The 20,012-nt window shown below is 38.9% G+C and overlaps 1 protein-coding gene across 3 annotated transcripts in view; it reads right to left on the minus strand.

The window, feature by feature from the left end:
- FSIP1 (fibrous sheath interacting protein 1) overlaps positions 1-20,012 on the minus strand; it is a 184,874-nt gene that overhangs the window by 137,157 nt on the left and 27,705 nt on the right. For all 3 annotated transcript variants that reach the window (XM_090271952.1, XM_090271951.1, XM_090271953.1), the window contains 4 exons: positions 14,050-14,148; positions 9,397-9,521; positions 7,838-7,948; positions 5,167-5,325 (listed from right to left, as the gene is read on the minus strand). In XM_090271952.1, coding sequence (XP_090128078.1) covers positions 5,167-5,325; positions 7,838-7,948; positions 9,397-9,521; positions 14,050-14,148 — 494 coding nt within the window. The remainder of the gene's footprint in view (positions 1-5,166; positions 5,326-7,837; positions 7,949-9,396; positions 9,522-14,049; positions 14,149-20,012) is intronic.

The raw sequence follows: 20,012 nt of genomic DNA on the forward strand, positions 1-20,012 counted from the left end.
CACAAGTTCCTCTCACTCCTCCTGTCTCTCACTTAGGGAAACAGACTTTCTTGATATTTCTTCTGGATGTGCTTTCTCTCTCTCTCTTTCTCCTCTGAACCACCACAATACTTTGCTTAGAGCCTATTGTGCTAGCCTATGCTGTCTTGCACCTCAGTTATATATGTATAATTTGAGCCTCCCATAAGGAAATAAACTCCTTAAGTCTCATTACTACTACTACTACTACTACTACTACTACTACTACTACTACTGCTACTACATCATTGGTTGAATTCTGTGTCAGACACTACTAAACACTTTACATATATAAACTCATCTATCCTTTTAAAGAACAATATTATTACTACTATGAAGAAACTGGAGTTTGGAGTATTTCTAATTAATTCCCAAGTCCTCAGAACTGGTAAGTGGAAGCCCCAGAACTTGAAGGCTTTTAACTCTACAGTTCTATATTTGCCTGACTTATCTTTAAATACCCTAAAATTCCTTGCACATTTGTGAGCACTTGATTAATATTTGTTGAATTGATTGTTGAAAAACAGAAATTTACATTTCACTTAAAAGACATTCTTTCATAAGCATAGAAAAAAATTACTGATGAGTTAATGGTTTGCAGAAGGGTTAAAAAATAAAATTAATGTGAATATTCACTATGAATATTTGTGGTTCAGCAACAGATTGGAGCCCATTCATCAACTAAATAGATATACTGGATTTATCCAAGATACTTTTCAGTGTGTTTACTCAAAAAGAATTCCAATCCAAAAATAATATCCGTAAATAATTTTCCAAGTTAGCATTTCTGGCTTGAAAATTCAATGTGCAATGCTGGTTTTAGTTAGAAATGAGAAAATGCCACGAGGAAGTTGAACAAAAGCACAAAAGATATTCATTTTGCATGCAGGAAGCATTAATTTTTTCTTTTCAACAACTAGGATGTTGTATTGCTATTTCTGCATCTAATGGGAGTCCCAAAACGCAGTTTTCCCTTTTCCCTCTGAATATATGTTGTGCCACATAAAAATATATAAAATCTCAGTATGTAACAAATAAGTAATGTATTGGTTTCCCTTTTATTATTTTTTAAATATTTTATCAGAACCATAAATGTGAACTCTGAAAATGTGATTTAGATGACAATGACAGAATCTGACCATAGTCATGCTTTATTTAAAGCCTAATGGCTAAACAAATCTCTAAATTCTCAGTTTCTCTTTCAAGAATAACATTCGACAGCCATGAAAAAGACATTTTCTACCTTTAAAACCATTATTCAGCTTTCAGATCTCAGCTACCCCTGAACTCTAACAATAACAAAAAAATCAGCTGTAACATGAAAACAACAAAGACTCCCTGAACAATTTTATTCTGCCATCTTGGCTTCCTCCATTTGAGAAATGGCACCCGGTAACATAAATAGTGTTGTAATAGTGTCAATGTCCAGGGGTTCATTTGGGTGGAGACAAAGATTCCAATTCTGTTTTCCAAGAACTCTGATCCCAATCCAGAAATCAGTGGTTTCCACTACCACCACTATTGCTGTGTGGGCTCAGAAGTAGCCTGGAGCTTAGACACACAACCTAAGGAAGCTAAGTTGACTCCATAAAGGTTTGCCAGTGACCAAACTGTTTTTAGAAAAGTTCCATATTGCTCTTTTCCCCTGAGGTAGTTTCAGCTGGCCCAAAGCTAAATAAATTCCTAACCTTCAATTGAGAGGTTGGAGAAAAAATTCCCTAGAAAGCAGAATTATTAGCTATAGACTACTGATATTTAAACCTTTTTAAATAAAATCACACGTGTCTAAGAGTGTACAGAATCTGATTTGATAAGGTGATTACAAAACTAGTAGAGTTAGTAAAATAACAAAAGATGAGCCATTTTCTCTTCAGATGAAAACTACCACTCAACCCCATACTAGATCACATGAAGTACTGAAAATTAGCAGGGAGAAAAAGAATTTTACTTTTCCAAAGCTGCTATTATTTTCCTGTTTTTCTACACCTTCTACTAGCTTTGGAAAAAAATATTTTCAGGAACTACCAAGAGGGGAAACACATTCATTTCAAAACCCTCACAGGAGGATAGTCATCAATCTAGTGAGCTTCACTATTTAATGTTAAATTAAAGGAGCTAGAAGAATGGGTAAGAATAAGGGACAAGTGGCTACCATTGCTAATACCTAGAACCAAGGAATAAGGAGAAACATGACCTTCAAAGGACTAATGAACACTGTAACAATTTTCTTTCCTCTCCTCCCTCATAATCATGAATAAGAATTAGCTTAAATCATAAATAAATAACAATATTAAAATAAAATTTCCTCAGTGATTACATCCCAGTGCATTACAAAATGAAATAAAAATGGAAAGAGAGTAGAAGTGACCAAAGGAAAATACATTCTTATGGAAATTATTATTGCGTCTGGATTCCCAGTCAAGATGGCGGCATATGTATACCCAGCTTGCCTCCTCACACAACCACATCAAAATTACAACGCAATTATAGAACAACCATCACTCAGAACTATCAGAAATTGAGTTGAATGGAAGTCTGACAACTACAGAATTAAAGAAACCACATCCATCCAGACTGGTAGGAGGGGGCGGGGATGCAGAACAGGCTGGTCCCACATCCACATGTGGTGGATAAATTTGAGAAAAATATCTCAGGACTGAGGAGTCCCAGACCCACACAGGCCCCCCAGCCCAGGGTTCCAGTTCCAGGAAAATAAGTCCCCATAACTTCTGGCTGCAAAAACAAGTGGGGATTGAGTTGTTGGAAGAAATTTCTGAAGTCCCAAACAGTTCCTCTTAAAGAACCCACACATGGACTTACTCAGATTCAATCCCTCTGAGCTCCAGTGCTGGGGTAGCAGCTTGAAAGGCATCAGTGGCATACATGGACAAACTGAAGTGTCTGGCATCATGGCAAGAGCTAGGGGACAGTTTTTCCTCAGACAGAAAGGTGGGCAGAGGGTACTGTCCCTTTTCTGAGCCTTCCCCACACAGAGCCACAGCACCAGCAAGCAGGTGCCATGTCTGAGACCCCATCAACCTAGCTAACATTGTTTGCCCTTCCCTGGAGTTCCCCTGAGACTCTGTCCCACCCAACTTAAGGGCCCACCCACTCTATTAACTTTGACATTTCCATATTAATGGCTGATCTTGGCTCATGCTTCAAAACTTCCCAAATGCTATCCAACAAGCAATAGCCGGCCTCAGTGAGCCCCCAACCCACCCCCAACCTCTTGCCCACTGGCCCCAGGCCCAGCACTAGCAGCAGCTAGTCTAGATTCACAGCTTGGCTTTGCCTGGGAATCCCCAAGCCCAGCACAGGTAGCAGCCATCTCAGATTGCTTTATATATCAGGCAGGGTGGCCTGAGCAAAACACAGGTAGGGGCTGACCTTGGCCTGTACCACCCAGGAAACCCCAGGACCAGGGCACCCAATGGACAGCTACAGACCACATCGGAGCACCACCACCCTGCCCCTGCACAGCAGATCCTCCATGGAGGGTAAAGGTTGGTGGTGATGGTCATAGCCAATCCTTGCAGCTGACTGGCCTGGGTAAATTCCTCCCATTGACCTACCAACAACAACCAAGGCTCAACTACAAGAGGAGGATGTACTCAGCCCACACAAAGGGTGCACCTCAAGTACCCAGCTTGGGTGATAGAGGAGCCAGTGCCACTGGACCCTACAGGACACCTACTACATTAGGCCACACTACCAAGACACAGAGTCAAAGCAGCTCTACCCAATACATAGAAGCAAATACAGGGAGGCTGCCAAAATGAAGAGACGTAGAATCATGGCCCAAATGAAAGAACAGATAAAAACTCTAGAAAAAGCACTAAATGAAGGGGAGACAAGAAAGGAACATAGTGAGGACCGTGAGGACCTCAACAGTATAGAAAAGATGCAGTCAGAAGTAAAAGATACCCTAACTGAAAAAAAGAACAATTTACAGGGAAACAACAGTAGACTGAATGAAGCCGAGAATCAAATCAATGATTTGGAACATAAGAAAAAAAAAAAAACAACCAATCAGAACAACAAGAAGAAAAAAGAATCCAAAAAATGAGGAAAATGTAAGCAGCCTCTGAGACAACTTCAAGCATTCCAATATCACATCACAGGGGTACCAAAAGAAAAGAGGAAGAGCAAGAAATTGGAAATTTATTTGAAAAAAAATAATGAAAGAAAACTTTCCTATTTTGGTGAAAGGAATAGACATGCAAGTCCAGAAAGCATAAAGAGTACCAAACAAGATGGATGTAAAGAGGCTCACGCTAAGATACATCATAATTAAAATACCAAAGGTTAAAGATAAAGAGAGAATCTTAAAAGTAGCAAGAGAAAATAAGTTAGTTATCCCCAAGGGAGTTCCCATAAGACTGTCAGCTGATTTCTGAAAAGAAACTTTGCAGGCTAGAAGGGATTGGCAAGAAATATTCAGTCATGAAAAGCAGGGACCAACAGCAAGATTGCTCTACCCAGCAAAGATAGCATTTAGAATCAAAGGGAAGATAAAGAGCTTCCCAGACAAGAAAAACTAAAGGAGTTCATTATTACCAAACCATTATTACATGAAATGTAAAGGGACTTATTTAAGAAAAAGATGATCAAAACTAGGAACAATAAAATGGCAAAAAAAATACAAATCTATCAACAATTGAATCTAAAAAACAAACTAAGCAAACAAGAATAGCAGAGACAGAAAGAATCATGGATACAGAGAGCTTTTTGATGGTTGCCAGATAGGAGGGGAGTACAGGGTAATGGGTGAAGAGGTAATGGGATTAAGAAGTACAAATTGGTAGTTACAGAATAGCCATGGGGATGTAGAGTACAGTATAGGAAATGGAGTAGCCAAAGAACTTATATGCATGACCCATGGACATGAACAATGGTGTGGGGATTGCCTGAGGGAGTGGGGGGTGCTGGGTAGAGGGTAGAAAAGGGGGGAAAATTAGGACAACTGTAATAGCATAATCAATAAAACATAATTTTTAAATAATTAGTATCACTGCAGTTGTTGTAGTCATGAAGTGAAAAACAATTGTGAAGAAAATTCTTTAGTTAACAAGCAGATTGTCAAATGTGAACTAGCTTTAGCACACATAATTCTATACCGTTCATGCCCTCTTGTATTTAATATACCTGATCATTCTGACTTTCAAGTCTTGGAGAAAAGTTGGACATTGTCAGGGAGGCTGCAGAGAGTTCTTGGAGTTTTGTATCAATTTCAGCAAGCTGCTGGTGCTGAGTGACTTCAAGTGTGTATCCTTCGCCTGGGACCAGCCAGCCCGACTGATCACCCTAGGAGGAAACAGTCACCAGATCATCCCCATGCTATCTTTTTTCCAAAATATAATATAGCTTTCAGACTGCTACACTGATGCTCAGGACTTCACAAAAAACAAATTTTAAAAAGAAAACATAATAAAACAAAGGCACAGAACTAACACCGCCATAGTAAAAGAAAAAAAAAGTAAGTAGTTTATGGTTTCATTATCTGCCCACTCTTTGTAAGGTATCTTCATAAATTATACTTTGTGGGGTTTTTGCCCTGTGGAAAAAGTCTCTTAGCCTTACAGTCTGGTTCTCATTGTATTCTCATGTCTCCACTTTGAAAAAGTGATTGTGATACATTGAACAGGGAGAAATCATGTTTACCCTATAATGGACTTTGTATTTTCAAAATTTGTCCCTGAAAAGTAACATAGGATCTATAAACTCAGTTGTTTGGATTTTATGAGTTTGATTGGTTATCTAACTCATTCAACTAACATTATAGTTTCATAATAGGTTAAGACCCATTCATAACATACATTCAAAAAACTTATACTGAAAAGTAAAGTACCTAGCAATAAACTTAACCAAGGTAGTAGAAGACCGGTACTCAGAAAACCACAGAACACTGAAGAAAGAAATTAAGGAAGATGTAAATAAATGGAAGTATATACCATATTCATGGATTAGAAGAATTAACATCATTGAAATGTCCATACTACCCAAAGCAGTCTATAGATTCAACACAATCCCTATTAAAAACCAATGACATATTTCGCAGATCTAGAATAACCATTTCAAAAACTTATATGGAACCAAGAACAACCCCAAATAGCCTCAGCAATCTTGAGAAAGAAGAACAAAGTAGAAGGGATTACAGTACCTGATATTAAACTATACTACAAGGCCACTGTAATCAAAACAGTCTGGTACTGGCATAAGTACAGATACATATATCAATGGAACAGAACAGAGAACCTAGAAATAAACCCAAGTCTCTATAGTCAATTAATATTTGACGAAGGGGGAAGGAGCATAAAATGGAGTAAAAATAGCCTCTACAACAAATGGTGTTGGGAGAACTGGACTGGTACATGCAAAAAATGAAACTAGGCCACCAACTTATACCATATACCAGAATAAACTAAAGATAGATAAAAGCCTTAAACATAAGCCATGAAACCATAAAATCCTAGAGAAAAACATAGGCACTAAAATTTCAGCTATCCCACACAGCAATATTTTTGCCAATACATCCTCTAGGACAAGGGAAATAAAGGAAAGTGTCAATAAATGGGACTACATCAAATTTAAAAGCTTCTGCATGGCTGAAGAAAACATCATCAAAATGAAAAGAGAACCAACAGATGGGAAAACACACTTGCCAATCATACCTTGAACAAGGGTTTGATCTCCAAAATATATAAAGAACTTATACAAGTCAACACCAGGAAGACAAATGATCCAATTAAAAAATGGGCAAAAGACCTGACTATGCACTTCTCTAAGGAGGACATACAGAGGGCCCATAGGCATATGAAAAGATGTTCAACATCACTAGCCATCAGAGAGATGCAAATTAAAACCACAATGAGATACCACCTCACAGCAGTCAGAATGGTGATCATGAAACAATCAACAAGCAACAAGAGCATGCGAGGTTGTTTGGGAACCCTATTGCACTGTTGGTACGAATGCAGATCGGTGCAGATGCTGTGGAAAACAGTATGAAATTTCCTCAAAAAACTAAAATGGAACTGCCTTTTGATCCAGCAATTCCACTGCCGGGCTTATACCCTACGAATCCTGAAACACCAATTGAAAAGAACTTATGCACCCCTATGTTCACAGCAGTGTTATTTACAATAGCCAAGTGCTGGAAACAGTCTAAGTGCCCATCTGTAGATTAGTGGATCAAAAAGTTGTGATACATTTACACAATGGAATACTATGCAGCAGAAAAAAAGACGGAACTCCTACCTTTTGCAACAACATGGACAGAACTGGAGAGTATTATTCTTAATGAAATAAGCCAGGTTGCAAAAGACAAATACCGTATGATCTCACCTATATGAGGAAGCTAATGAATAAATAAACTAATGAATAAAATAGAACCACAGACATAGAAACATGGAACAGACTAAAAGTGACCAGAGGGGAGGGGAACGGGGGATAATGGTGGAAAGAAGGGGAAGGGACTAGACAAATAACATGTATGACTGACCCATGGACATGACTAACAGTGTGGGAATTGATCGTGGGAGCAGGGGTTGGAATCCTTGGAGGAGGGTCAAGGGAGAAATATTAGGACAACTGTAATAGAATGACAATAAAAAACTATTAAGAAAAAAAAGAGTCAATACTGAATTGACCAAGAATACATTTGAAAATTTCAATAAAAAAATTTGTAAAACAGGATTTTTTTAAAGTCAGAGAACATTACTTCATAATTTAAAAAAGTTATTGTGGATTTATACTAAGTCAATAACATGATAAAATATAAATATTAAGAGGTCATTGAATAACAGAGTTTACATACCTCAGAACTGGACAGCCCCAAATCTCTATCATCTAAGTCCTTCAAAAGTTCAGTCAGCCTTTTCTTCTCACTATCAATCATAACCACCGGTTTTCCTGAATTCTTGGCCAACTACAGAATGCATTAATGAAAAATATTAAAAACACAAAGCAATTCATAGTTCAGGAAAATAAAAATGAAACCTGAGGTTTCTATAGTACAAATACACTAAGGTTAAATGTGTGAGATTAGGCATCATTTGCCAGGTAATTTTGTTTTATGTCAGATTTTTGGTATAGGTCCATTCTCCAAGCAAAGATATTTCCACTGTAAGCAGGTCCTCCTGCTAACCATTTTAAAAAACACTTTATTTGAAAAAGAAAATAAAACACAAGCAGCTTCAAACCTCTCTTTATATTATTGTGATGCAAAAACATTTTTATTGGGGCATTCAGAAAGAACCTTCTTGCCACTTCCTTTGTGGCATATATCCACTAAGTGAAATTGCTTTTAAAATTCAGGAGCTTAAATAAAGATTTAGTTACTATTGTTAAAAGAGAAATATATGGTGGAACGGCAAGAACTTGGATAAGGGAAAACACTAGTGCTCTTGACAAACAGGAAAGCAACATACAATGGGGTAACACAAAGAGACAGTTCACGTCGGAAAAGGTTTCCTTCAGATTACAGGCATATAGAGCAAAGAAAAATTGAGAGTCCCAGACTTCAGTTCTGGCAGGCACAGGCTGACCCATGAATCCAGTCTGCATGGAAATGACATGGCAATTGAGGGAAAAAATAGGGCTTCAACTGTGAAAAATTATTTAACTCTCTTGTTAATTCTTCACACTCACCAATGCAGTTTTCTAGTCACCTAACTGCCTCAGTGGTTTGCCATGAGCCTTCTATCCACTGCACTTAAATTTCTTGCTGTAAATTCATTAATTAGCATTCTGGTCTAACACAGGAGCCTCTGTGCCCTTGGTTAATCTGAGTCCGCTTTGAGAACAAACCTACTGAGCTTCCAGGACCTATAAAACCAAGGTCAGGCCTTGAAGCAGGGAGCTAAGCAAGGCCAGTGACAAGGGAAGGGCTGCCAGGAAATTCAGTTGAGTGGGGCTGGGTAGGGATATGAGGAACAACCAGTTGGCTTCTCCAGCTCTGCCAGGAGCATTTTCCATTCAAATTTCCAAATGCACCAGCTATAAAATCAGTCTCATTACTCTAAAAAACCAATTTTACTAATATGCAATTTAAAATCTTGGAAACATGTTCCAAAGCTCTTATCTAAATAAATGTTTTTCAGATAACAGGAACAAGATTCATTTCTGGGTAATAAAATAAATGCATTGAGTTGCAGCTAACATTTTTTAAAGGGGTAGGGTAGGCTAGGATAGGATAAGATTGAATAGAAAATAACAAAGTACTGGTTTATAAAACTTCTTTCAGTTATATATGCTGTTTAAATCACATATACATGTATCACGATCAAAAAATATTTAAAGACACTGAACACAACTATTTCCATTTTCACAACTTATTTAATCCATATTCTGGCTTCTAAATTTCTAAGTACATACCTCAATGTTTCGCTTAATAAAATCCTGGCTGTGTTTATCCTTGAGCTCAATCTTTTCTGTATTTGAGAAAGGTCTCTTTTCTGCTTTGATCAATGACTCATTTCTTTCCATATCACAGGTAAAACCTAATATTAAAAAAGTTCAAAATTTTTTCATAATTATAATTGTTCATTATGCTGAAATTTTACCTTAAGTATATATTAAAATACATAAGAAATAAAACTTAGAAGAACTTCCAAATTCCAGATCCGGAAAACTAATACATAGGAATTTATTCTTAAAAAGATAAATGTGCTACATAACTTATAATGAAGTTATCATAAAACTTCTATTATTCATTATCATGTATCAAACTTATTGCTGTTGGTTCCTTTGGAATCATGGGGCATATGAAAAAAAAAAAACTGCAGCTGATTCATGCGAAGGAGAAATCTCTGATGATATGGGAACTTTAAAATATATTTTATTATAGTCTTTATATGAAACAGAACTTTCCCTAAAGGTTAGGTTCTTTTTTTTAAAAAAAAATTTTTAATTTATTTATTTACTTTTTAGAGGGGAAGGGAGAGAGAAAAAGAGGGAAAAGGAGAGAGAAAGAGAGGAAGAGGAACATCAATGAGCGAGAGATACATCAATCGGCTGCCTCCCGCACACCCCGAAGTGGGGACCTGGCCTGCAACCCAGGCCTGTGCCCTGACTGGGAATCAAACCACTGACCTTTTGGTTCCCAGGCCAGCACTCAATCCACTGAGCCACATGAGCCAGGGCATACTAGATTCTTTATTAATTTGTCACCACCCTTTCTGAACAATAAACTTCTTGTTCAAACATGTGTTTTAAGCAAGGTCTTGGTGTAAGTGTCCTGGATAATCTGCATCCCACCTGCACAATCCCCTATGACCCATCCTAGTTCATGAGTTTTCTCAACCTTTGAATGGCGGCTTAAGTCAACTTCTGAGTTGTTCAGACCCTGAATGCTCAAAACAAGGGTAAGAAAAATATTTCCTTAAAAAAGGGATTAAAAATCTCTTATTCCCTACTTCCAGTCAAGATGGAGGTGTAGACAGACATGCTGCATCTCCCTCCACAACTAAGAAGGAATACAACTACCTCAAAACTAGAAACAACCAGAAGTTCCAGAAAATCAAACTACATGGAAGTCCAGCAAACAAAGATATAAAGAAGAAATACTCATCCAGACAGGTAGGAGGGGAGGAGCCGGGTGGAAAGGATGTGGTGTAGTGGTGGCAGCAGCGGGCCAGCAGAGAGCGCAGTCACACATTTTAAAAAGTCAGTAGGGACACCTGGGGAGCGTTCCCAGCTCCTCACTAGAGACCTCAAGCTCACGGTCCCAGCTCCTGGGAAAATCAAGCCTCATTGCTTCTGACTGTGCAGACCAGTGGGGGTTGGGGTGGAGGCAGAAACTACCGGTCTCTCAGCAGAGTCCACTTGTTTAAAGGGCCCCGATGGTCCTAGAACATCAACAGATCCACCCACTCTGGGCCAGGGCAGCAGCTAGACGGGCACCAGTCCGGTGCGGAAGTGGGAGAGGTGCCTAGAAAAGGGGCAAGTGCTGGGCAGGCGACATTGTTCCCTCTCAGAACCCTCCCCCGCATACAGCACCACAACGTGGTGAAACAGGTCACCCCTTACTGACGAATTCCTAAGGCTCCACCCCTTACAACGTACTAGGAGGAACAGCTCTCCCTGGGACGCGGAGGCAAACAAACACAGGAGACTTCTGGCCAAGATGGAGGCCTAGACTGACATGCTCAGTCTCCCTCCACAGCTAAAAAGGAATACAACTACCGCAAACCAGCAATAACCAGAAGTTCCAGAAAATAAATGGAAGTCCAACTTATGAAGTTATAAAGAAGTGGTGCTCGTCCGGACAAGTAGGAGGGGCGAAGCTGGGGAGGAGAAGTCAAGCTGTGCTGTCCACGGCAGCAGCAGCAACGGTGGCAGGACAGCGAAAACACCACAGCGTGGTGAGACAGGTCACCCAGTTGTGATGAGTGCTCGGAGCTCCGCCCTCTATAGCATAGGAGGTGTGACAGCCCTGCTCAGGAAGCAAAGGTAAAAACAAAACTGTTCAAGATGGCACAGATCATGATAGAAATCCCAGTGACGCAGCTGACCAGACAGCAAATTTCTAATCTAACAAAGCAGCAGCTAGGAAATCTTTCTGGGGCACAGTTCAGAGCTTTGGTAATAAAAGCGCTTACAGACCTAACAGCAGATCTTAAACAACACAGGGAAGGAATGAAGGCTAGTCCTGCTGAAATGAACAAAAACACATACAAAACTAGTTGTGAGGGAAAGAAAACCAGAGATCAAATCAACAAATCGGAATATAGGGAAGGAACAAACAGTCAACCAATGCAGAAACAGGAAATGAGAAGTGAGGAAAATGAGGAGAGGCTCAGAAACTTATTGGACAGCTATAAGCGGGCCAACATCCAAATCATAGGGTTGTCAGAAGGTGAAGAAGAAGAACTAGAAATGGAAAAATTATGTGAAAAAATAATGAAACAGAACTTCCTGAACTTGGGGAAGGAAATAGACTTAGAGGTCCAGAAAGCACAGAGAGTTCCAAAACAACTGAACCCAGGGAGAACCAAACCAAGACACGTCATAATCAAAATGTCAAAAATTAAAGACAAAGAGAGAATCTTAAAAGCAGCAAGAGAGAAGAAGAGAATTATGTACAAAGGGCTCCCAGTAAGACTCTCAGCTGATTTCTCAAAAGAAACCCTGCAGGCAAGAAGGGACTGGCAAGAAATATTCAAAGTAATGAAAAGCAAAAACCTACAACCACAATTACTCTATCCAGCAAAACTGTCATTCAGAATAGAAGGACAGAGAAAGTGCTTCCAGGACAAAGTAAAACTGAAGGAGTTCATCAGTTCCAAATCACTGTTATATGAAATGTTAAAGGGACTCGTTTAGGAGAAAGAGGATCAAAATTATGAACATTAAAATGAACACTGTATCACAACAACCAACAACAGAAGCTAGGGAACCGAAACAAAAGCAAACTAAGTAGGCAACGAGAGTGTGAAAAGAACTATAGGTATGGGGAACATTATGGGGGGAGGGCAGCAGGGATGGGGAGGGGGGAAAAGGGAGGGAGATGGTACAGGAACTAAGAAGCATAGTAGGAGGGAGTGGCATATATAGAAAAATGTTGAGAAGAACTATATGCACAACCAATGGGCATGGACTAAGGTGGGGGACAACTGGAGGGAGAGATGTCACTGGGTGGAGGGGAACAAACGGAAAAGAAATTGGGACAACTGTAACAACATAATCAATAAAGCATATTTTTAAAAAACAAAATCTATTCCCTTTATTAAATATCTTGTTTTCACTGTAGTAATATTTAAAGTGTTTAAAACAAGATCATGTGAAATCCTCAGTAATGCTCTAAAACTATGCATAAAGAAGAATGTTCTTAAATGACAAATGGAGTTCACCCTACAAACAGGATAAATTGCCACATTAAAGTCCAAAAGGGAGAAACACTAGCCAGCAGCTCAGTCCAGACAAGGTTTACTTACAAGTTATCTTTGTTTTATAAAAGAGGTTATCTCAATAAAAAGGATTAAATGTATTTGTAGCTAATTATCCCAGACTCAATAAAAATTTAATAATTAAACAATAAATTTCGATAACAATAGCTTGAAAGAACCAGGGAAAGAGTAAGATCTCTGGATTTAAATTCTTTTCAAAAAAAAGTAAATTAGAGTTATTAAAGTTATTTAAATTTATATTACAAGTTTCTAAACAAATCTGTGCTTTATAATTGGAGTTTTATTTTCTAATCAATAACACAATTTTTTAATATAACAACTACCAATAGTTAAAGTAGGAGTCACTTTTTGGTGAGTGGTTTCCTTATATATAAAATATATAACCTTTACCATAATCCAAGTTGTAAATAGTATTGTAAGTTGAAATAGAGGTTTATTCATTTTGTTGAAGCTTCAAATACTTCTAAACAACACAACATCAAAGTAGCTCAAATTAAATGCATCCATGTCTGCATCTATAAGACTTTATTTAAAATATACTTTTAATAAATTGTAGGAGAAAAACACTGGATTGTCTGGTCAGAATTGTCTCACTAGAAACAGCCTCTTCTCCTCCCCCGTCCTGGTGGTGATCCATGGTAAAAGCTGCCATGTTACTAGAGTGACCCCAATCCATGCTGGGCTGGAGGAGCTGGTTGGACCAGGGGCAAGCACCTAATGCACGTTGGATCAGTTGGTCTCTAACATTTTGAAATAGAGGCTCCTTCTCAGTGAGTACCCACAGAATATGCTCTTGGGAATCAAAGAGGCTGTCTATCACCCAGATTCTTTCCATACATTTTTCTTTTTTGCTTAAGCTAGGTTTTTAATACTTGCAGTCAGCTTTCTTTTAATTTGTTTTATATAAAAAATTTCAAACATCCCAAAGTAGAAAGAATGGTATAATGAATCCTCAACAATTAACTTCAACAATCATTAACTCATGATCAATCTTGTTTCATCTACAACCTCACCTACTTCTACCTACTTCCAGATTAAATCAATCAAATCATTTCATCAGTGCACAGCTAGTATTTTCTTGTGATAATACGTAAAAAAAACCACACAAATCAAAACTTACCTTGACTGACATTCCGTATACAGTTTTCATATTCTTCTGGAGGGACTTGAGTGTGAAACACTGGGAAAGGGGTGTCTTCATGTTCATAGCAAGAAGGATCTATTGATTTTAAAAATCACTTATTTAATACATGCAAAATAAATAAGGAATTGTGTACATGAACAGTTTAAAGAAAATGATAAGATCTAATATTCTCTTCAATAGTCCTCAATCCTCTCTACACACACATTTATTAAGACAGTATCACTTCCAGGTAGAAATGACAATCAGCTTTGCAGACATGACCACTGAAACGAACAGCAGAAAGCTATCTAATCAAAGGGCATTTCCCTAGAACTTGTGAAGAGAGGATGTACAAGGGTGTGTAAAATATGACATTAACTCTCCAGAGATAATGCAGCTAAATTCCAACATTCATAATACAGAGATTATGCATACTAAGTAATTTTAATTGTGTTTTCTTTTTTATTTTAGGTTGCCAGGGTGCAAATTTCAAATACATGGTCAGTCATTAAGATAAGACTATGTTTAAGGGTCTTAAGCATCTATTAAGACATACTCAGCAAGTCTGGCAGACACTTAACCAAGTGATCAAAGTTAATATCACCAGCAATGGGATAAACAACATCATGTGCTTCCTGATATGATCCATCGAGAAAGACATAGTATCATTTCTGTGGGATTCATGCCAAAAATGTATAACCTGAACCACATAGTGTGGGAACAAAGACAAACCCAAACTGAGGAACAGTCTAGAAAGTAACAGGCCTATAGTCTTCAAAAAATGCAAATGTCATAAAACACAAAGAATAACTAAAAAGATATGACAGCCAAATGCAATACATGATCTGGGATTTGTCTTTTCTATTAAGATTATTAGTGGGACAATTGAGAAGATATGAATAAAACCTGTAGATAAGAAAAGAGTATTATTGTATATCAATGTTAATTTCCTGATGTGTGTGTATACAGACATATATGTGGACATATATGTCTGTATACACACACATGTATATACATACACATATATATGACAAAGAAAAGGAAGATGCAGTAAAATCTTAACACTTACAGAATCTGGGTTAAGGGTATTTGAGAATTCTTTGTACTTGTTTTGAGACATTAGATTTCAAATTACATCAAAATAAAAAGTTAATAGGAAAACTTTTTACATTCCTCTCCTCTCTACAAACATTTATCTGGGGAAAAAAATCTCCCTTCAGAGATCAAAACCCAGAGCTTGAAGGACTAAGCAACATTTTTAATGAGTCTTGGTAAAGGAAGATTGAAGGATATAATTTGTTTGCTGTCAGTAGGGAAGAAATTAAAGTCCACCACAGACAATGGGTAGGACCTCAGAGAGGGGATGAGTTTAGAGTAAAGTGATATAAGCCCTGGCTGGGGTGGCTCAGTGGATTGAGCGCCAGCCTGTGAACCAAAGCGTAGTGCACTGGTTTGATTCCCAGTCAGGGCACATGCCTGGGTTGTGGGGCAGGTCCCCAGTTGGGGGCATTTGAGAGGCAACCACACATCACTGATGTTTCTCTCCCTCTCTTTCTCCCTACCTTCCCCTCTCTCTAAAAATAAATAAATAAAATCTTTAAAAAAAAAAAATAAGGGAGGGGGACACAAGCCCTGGCCAGTGTGGCTCACTTGGTTCAGTGTCATCCCGCAAACTGAAAGATTGCAGGTTCGATTCCCAGTGAGAGCACATGCCTAGGTTGTGGGTTCAGTCCCTGGTAGGGGTGCATACAAAAGGCAACCAATTGATGTTTCTCTCTCACATCGATGTTTCTCTTCCTCCCCTCTCAGAGAAATAAAATAAAATAAAGTGACAGTGTGAGGCTGCTACCTGGCACACATCCCCTCTGAAATCCTGGAGTTGTATAGAGAGCCTCAAAGAAAATGGGGAAACCCAGTGCAGCATGGGCTCTGACTCACTGAACATCTGGAATTCTGGGAGGAGACTCCACACACAGTGCTCAACCTACCCATGACAGCTGCAAAGCAGCAATGGCAATGTGGCATATTTAGAGGGAAACAGGGCCTGAAATATTGACTCTCTCACTCACATACACAAACCTCACAATTCCCCATGGCTGGTCAAGTGGCACGGAGGAGATTCAGAAGTTCTCACTTGCCCTGTGAACTAGAAGTAGTCCTCCCCCCGCCACACATCATTATGACAACTAAAATTGCATTTATACAAATGACCTCCACAATTGAAAACCACTCTATTAAACTATAAAGAAAACTTTGATAAATTCAAAATATCAAAACAATGACCACAATATTATATATTTCTATATTAGATTTCTAAATATACGGTTTATAAAAATTCTGGACAGGAAGCATCATCATTTTCTAATTAACTATTAAATCAATGAGATTTTTTAGGCGTAACAAATAATTAAGAACAAACATCCAAAACTAAGAAAAGAAAATGTGCTTAACTAATTTAATGGAAGAAGCTAGAGAAAACAATAAAAATTTCAAGAAAAGAAATACTGTTATAAACATAAGAGCAACAATTAGCAAAAAAATTCAAAGCTGGTTCTTTTTCTTTTTTAATATCTTTTATTGATTATACTGTTATAGTTGTCCCAATTTCTTTTCCCTCTGCTCCCCTCCACCCAGTGACATCCCTCCCTCCAATTGTCCCCCACCTTAGTCCATGCCCATTGGTTGTGCATATAGTTCTTCTCAACATTTTTCTATATATGCCACTCCCTCCTACTATGCTTCTTAATTCCTGCATCATTTCCCTCCCTTACCCCCTTACCCCTCCCCCCTGACCTTCCCCTCTATGTTCCCCATACCTATAATTCTTTTCACATTCTCGTTGCCTACTTAGTTTGTCTTTGTTTTGATTCCCTAGCTTCTGTTGTTGGTTCTTGTGATACAGTTTTCATTTTAATGTTCATAGTTTTGATCCTCCTTCTTCTAAACCAGTCCCTTTAACATCTCATATAACAGTGGTTTGGATCTAATGAACTCCTTCAGTTTTACTTGGTCCTGGAAGCACTTTCTCTGTCCTTCTATTCTGAATGACAGTTTTGTTGGATAGAGTATTTGTGGCTGTAGGTTTTTGCTTTTCATTACTTTGAATATTTCTTGCCAGTCCCTTCTTGCCTGCAGGGTCTCCTTTGAGAAATCAGCTGAGAGTCTTACTGGGAGCCCTTTGTACATAATTCTCTTCTTCTCTCTTGCTGCTTTTAAGATTCTCTCTTTGTCTTTAATTTTTGACACTTTAATTATAATGTGTCTTGGAGTGGTTCTCCCTGGGCCCAGTTTTTCTGGAACTTTCTGTGCTTTCTGGACCTGTAAGTCTATTTTCTTCCCCAAGTTCAGGAAGTTCTGTTTCATTATTTTTTCACATAATTTTTCCATTTCTAGTTCTTCTTCTTCGCCATTTGGCAATCCTATTATTCGAATGTTCATTCGCTTATAGCTGTCCCAAAGGTTTCTGAGCCTCTCCTCCTGTTCCTCCCTTTTTGTTTCCTCTTTCTGCACTGGGTGACTGTTTGTTCCTTCCCTATGTTCCGATTTCTTGATTTGATCCCTGGTTTTCATTTCCTCACCACTTGTCTTGTATGCGTTTTCGTTCGTTTCAGTGTGACTAGCTTTCACTCCTTCCCCGTCTTGTTCCAAATCTTTTCTTAATTCTGTAAGCCACCTTATGACTATAGCTCTGAACTGAGCCTCAGAAAGTTTTCTTATTTGATCATCAGTTAGGTGCCTCATCTGCTGCCTGGTGAGCTGCATCACTGGGATTTCAATCATGGTCTGTTTCATCCTGTCAGTTTTCTGTTTACCTTTGTTTCCTGGGCGGGCGGTAGGGGGCGGAGCCCTGTGCACTTCTCACTACCTGGCAACCGGCAACTTTTTTTTACCGCTCTTTGGTGCTTTGTGTGAGCGCAGGAGTCCAAGATGGGTTGCTGCCGTTACTCTCCGTTGAGAGACTGGGAGGCTCCTTCCCCATCGCCTCACCATCCAAGGCAATGGGGGATCTGCCTTCCCCAGCATTGGAATCACGGGCTGCCGGGTCTTGACTGCAGCCGGGATTGCTCCCCTGGCATTTCTCGCAGTCCCGCTGCTATCCCTGCTGCTACTGCAGACAGCACAGCCCGACCTTTCCGTCCTGATTCCAATTTTGCCCCTCCTACCCATCCAGATGAGCACCGCTGGTTTATAACTTCATATGTTGGGCTTCCATGTAGTTTTATTTTCTGGAACTTCTGGTTATCTTTGGTTTTGAGGTAGTTGTAGTCCTACTTAGTTGTAGAGGGAGACAGAGCGTGTTGGTCTAAGCCTCCATCTTGGCCGGAAGTCCAAAGCTGGTTCTTAAAGGTATAAAAAGTAAAACCTGCAGGTATAATTTTAAAAGGAGAAAACACTAATTGTAATGAAGGTAACATGGTACTAATGAAAGAACAGATACATAGGTCACTGAAACAGAATAGAGGGTTCAAACACAGACTCTCAAAAATATAGTCAACTGATCTTTAACAACAGAGTAAAGGCATTTCAATGGAGAAAGGAAAACCTCTTCAACAAAGAGTGCTGGAACAACTGGATGTCCATATGCAAAAACAAAAAACAAAAAAGAAACCTAGACACAGACCTTACACATTTCACAAAAATTAGCTCAAACTGAATTAGAAACTTAAATGTAAAATGAAAAACTATGAAACATCAAAAAGAAAATATAGTAGAAAAATTTATGTGGCCTCAGATGTGGTAATGAGTTTTTATATCCAATACCAAAAGCATAATCCATGAAATTAAAAACTTCTGCTCTGCAAAGACAGACTGAAACTGCAAGCTACAGGCTGGGAAAAAATATTTACAAAACACATATCTGACAAAGAACATGTATCCAAAACACCCAAAGAACTCTTAAAACTCTACACTACAAAAAAAAAAAAAAAATCCAATTTTTTAATGGGCAAAAATATCTGAACAGACAACTCACTAAAGAAAACATATAGATAACAAATAAGCATCTGAAAAGATACTCAACATCATATGTCATTAGGGAAATGCAAATTAAAACAAAATGAGATAACAAAAAGCATCTAATTTAAATGACTAAAATCCAAGGACTTCCAGTCAAGACGGGGGCATAGATAGACACGCTTCGCCTCCTCGCATAACCATAGAAAGAATTACAACCAGATCTCAAAAACAAATAAAACCAGAACTTTCAGAAAATCAAGCTATATCGAAGTCTGACAACCAAGGACTTAAAGAAGCCACATTCATCCAGAAGGTAGGAGGGATGAAGTCACAGAGACAGGAAGGAGAGATGGTATGGCAGCAGCGGCAGAACAGATGGTCCCACATTCGTGTGTGGTGGACAAAAATTAGGAGAGATAACCCAGGCACAAACAATCCCAGCCTCAGGCCAGACCGCACAGCCCAGGGTTCCAGCACCAGAAAGATAAACCTCCATTACCTCCAGCTGTAAAAACCAGTGAGGGTTGGGGCAGCCTAAGAAACTGGCAGATTTTCACTGCTTAAAGGGCCCAGATGGTCTTAGAATGTACAAAAACCCTAGGGCAGCAGCTGGAAGAGTGCCAATCACATACAGGAAGTGGGTGAAGTGACCGTAAACAGGATGAGTGCCAGGCAAATCACCAGAAGCCAGGAAGCAGCATCATCACCCCCTCCATGCCCCCCACCACACACAGAGCCACAAAGCAGTGAAGCAGGTGGCCCCACCCTGGCAGTTACTTAAGGCTCTGCCCCACACAATTTAGAGGTGCCTTTGCTGCATTGGCCATGCTACTAAGACAGAAAGTAAAAACAACTCTACTTAACACACAGAAACAAACACAGGGAGCATGCTGAATTGAAGAGGCAAAGAAATACGGCCCAAATTAAAGAACAGAACAAAAACCCAGAAAAAGAACTAAACAGAACAGAGATATCCAACCTATCAGATGCAGAGTTCAAAACAC

This window comes from Furipterus horrens, unplaced genomic scaffold (assembly GCF_987537825.1).
Source record: "Furipterus horrens unplaced genomic scaffold, mFurHor1.1.pri manual_scaffold_3, whole genome shotgun sequence".
Classification (NCBI taxonomy): domain Eukaryota; kingdom Metazoa; phylum Chordata; class Mammalia; order Chiroptera; family Furipteridae; genus Furipterus; species Furipterus horrens.